This window comes from Penaeus monodon, chromosome 20, assembly GCF_015228065.2.
Source record: "Penaeus monodon isolate SGIC_2016 chromosome 20, NSTDA_Pmon_1, whole genome shotgun sequence".
NCBI lineage: Eukaryota > Metazoa > Arthropoda > Malacostraca > Decapoda > Penaeidae > Penaeus > Penaeus monodon.
The window spans coordinates 43,207,389-43,208,901 of NC_051405.1; the positions used below are offsets into that span (position 1 = coordinate 43,207,389).

The following is a 1,513-nucleotide window of genomic DNA, read 5'->3' on the forward strand; positions in this document are numbered from 1 at the left end:
AAAGACCGCTTTTCCAGCATACAGCACTACTACCCCACCAATAAAAATATTCCGTTTCCAAAATGAACATGATTTACGAATTTGTCAAATGAATACATATCTTCATTTGACCTTTAACTTACCAGAAAACCATTTAAAACACAAAATTTTATTTAGTGCCAATAGCTTATACTAATTTAGTAAAGCAAACTCGTAAATCAAAAATACACGTGACAGTCAAGACCGTTCACATGGTGGTCCATCTGAAATGACATACTTCTAGATACACACGAAGCACAGATAGAGCAACGGACAGCTACACCCAACACTAAACGTTACGCCTCCACCGAAGGACAGAAGCGGAGGCGACTAGGCACCCCAAGAGGCCGAGACGCAGAGACCCTCTCACTCACAATTCCTCTGGAGAACCTGACGGAATGTTTCCTCATGAGTCTTATTTCTCGCCTGACTCGCTGGTACATTGCGGCTCTTAGCTTCTCCTCGGGAGTCATATTGGTTCTGGAGCAAGGGAGGCCTGTAGGAAAGGGAGGAGGAATGGAGGGGGAGGTAGAGGTGTTGGATGGGCGGGTAGGAGTTCAAGAAGCTCTCCGTCTTCTTGGTGAGTTCCTCGGGACTCTCGGTGGCGTTAGTAATAGGACTTCCGCTGAGTGTTCTGCTTCTTCTCCTGTTCCTATCGTGTAGTGTGAGCGTAGAGTGTGGGGTTTCACAAGGGAGTGTACTGGGTGTTATCTGTGTGGGTCCTGAGGTGTAATTCGAATAGCTGGTGTGTAAGGGAGGTACAGGCTGTGCCTCTGGAGATTGCGGTCTGAGATAGAGGTCCACAGACACCACAGGGGGAGTTGGCGAAACGCTAGAGACCCTTGAAGTATGTCCGGGTGAGGGGATCGTGTGCTCTTGGGAGTTGTCGGACACGAAATTGTGTCGCTCACACATTTCATGGCAATCAGTATCATCTTGCTCATTGACATCTGTATTGCACAAATCTGCGTTGCAAGCCTCGTGAGGATAAGCGAGTGTTATTGTAAGGTGAGGACCTTTTTCAGGAGCAACAGGGGAGAAGAGACTCTCGCGCGAAGTGCAAAGGGCGGATATACTGTCCTGTGGGATTGTGGCGTCTGAGTACTCGTATGCCTCATCCCTAGACGGGGCATCAGCGGGACTCTTGATCTCAGATGATTCCTCACTAGTGGCTGGGGACTCCAGCGTCCCTACAGCGTAAGAATGGCGACGATAGTTCCCTTCTGACAAACTGTCAGTAGAGCAAGCTGTGGATTTGACCAGGAAGTCTTTAATGTAGAGATCTCGAGGGGACCCTGGGGGCGACCAGGAGAGGTCCGCGCAAGAGGTCAAGAGCTGCCGTTCATCGGACAAGCAAGCTGGGGGGATTAATTTCCGTTTCGGACTGGTAATAGAGGCGCCTTTGGTTGAAACAGAAGTACGGGGAAGGCAGGGGTAAGGGCGGGAAGAAATCCGTAAATTATCTCCTCTCTTGCCAACTCACAACAACTTTTAA

General features: G+C 49.2%; 1 protein-coding gene across 1 annotated transcript in view; it reads right to left on the bottom strand.

Annotated features, from left to right (window-relative positions):
- Positions 1-1,513, bottom strand: part of LOC119585850 — a gene marked incomplete at its 5' end in the record, with an annotated part of 15,624 nt that overhangs the window by 4,784 nt on the left and 9,327 nt on the right. The window contains 1 exon segment of the mRNA XM_037934582.1: positions 393-514. Coding sequence (XP_037790510.1) covers positions 393-514 — 122 coding nt within the window.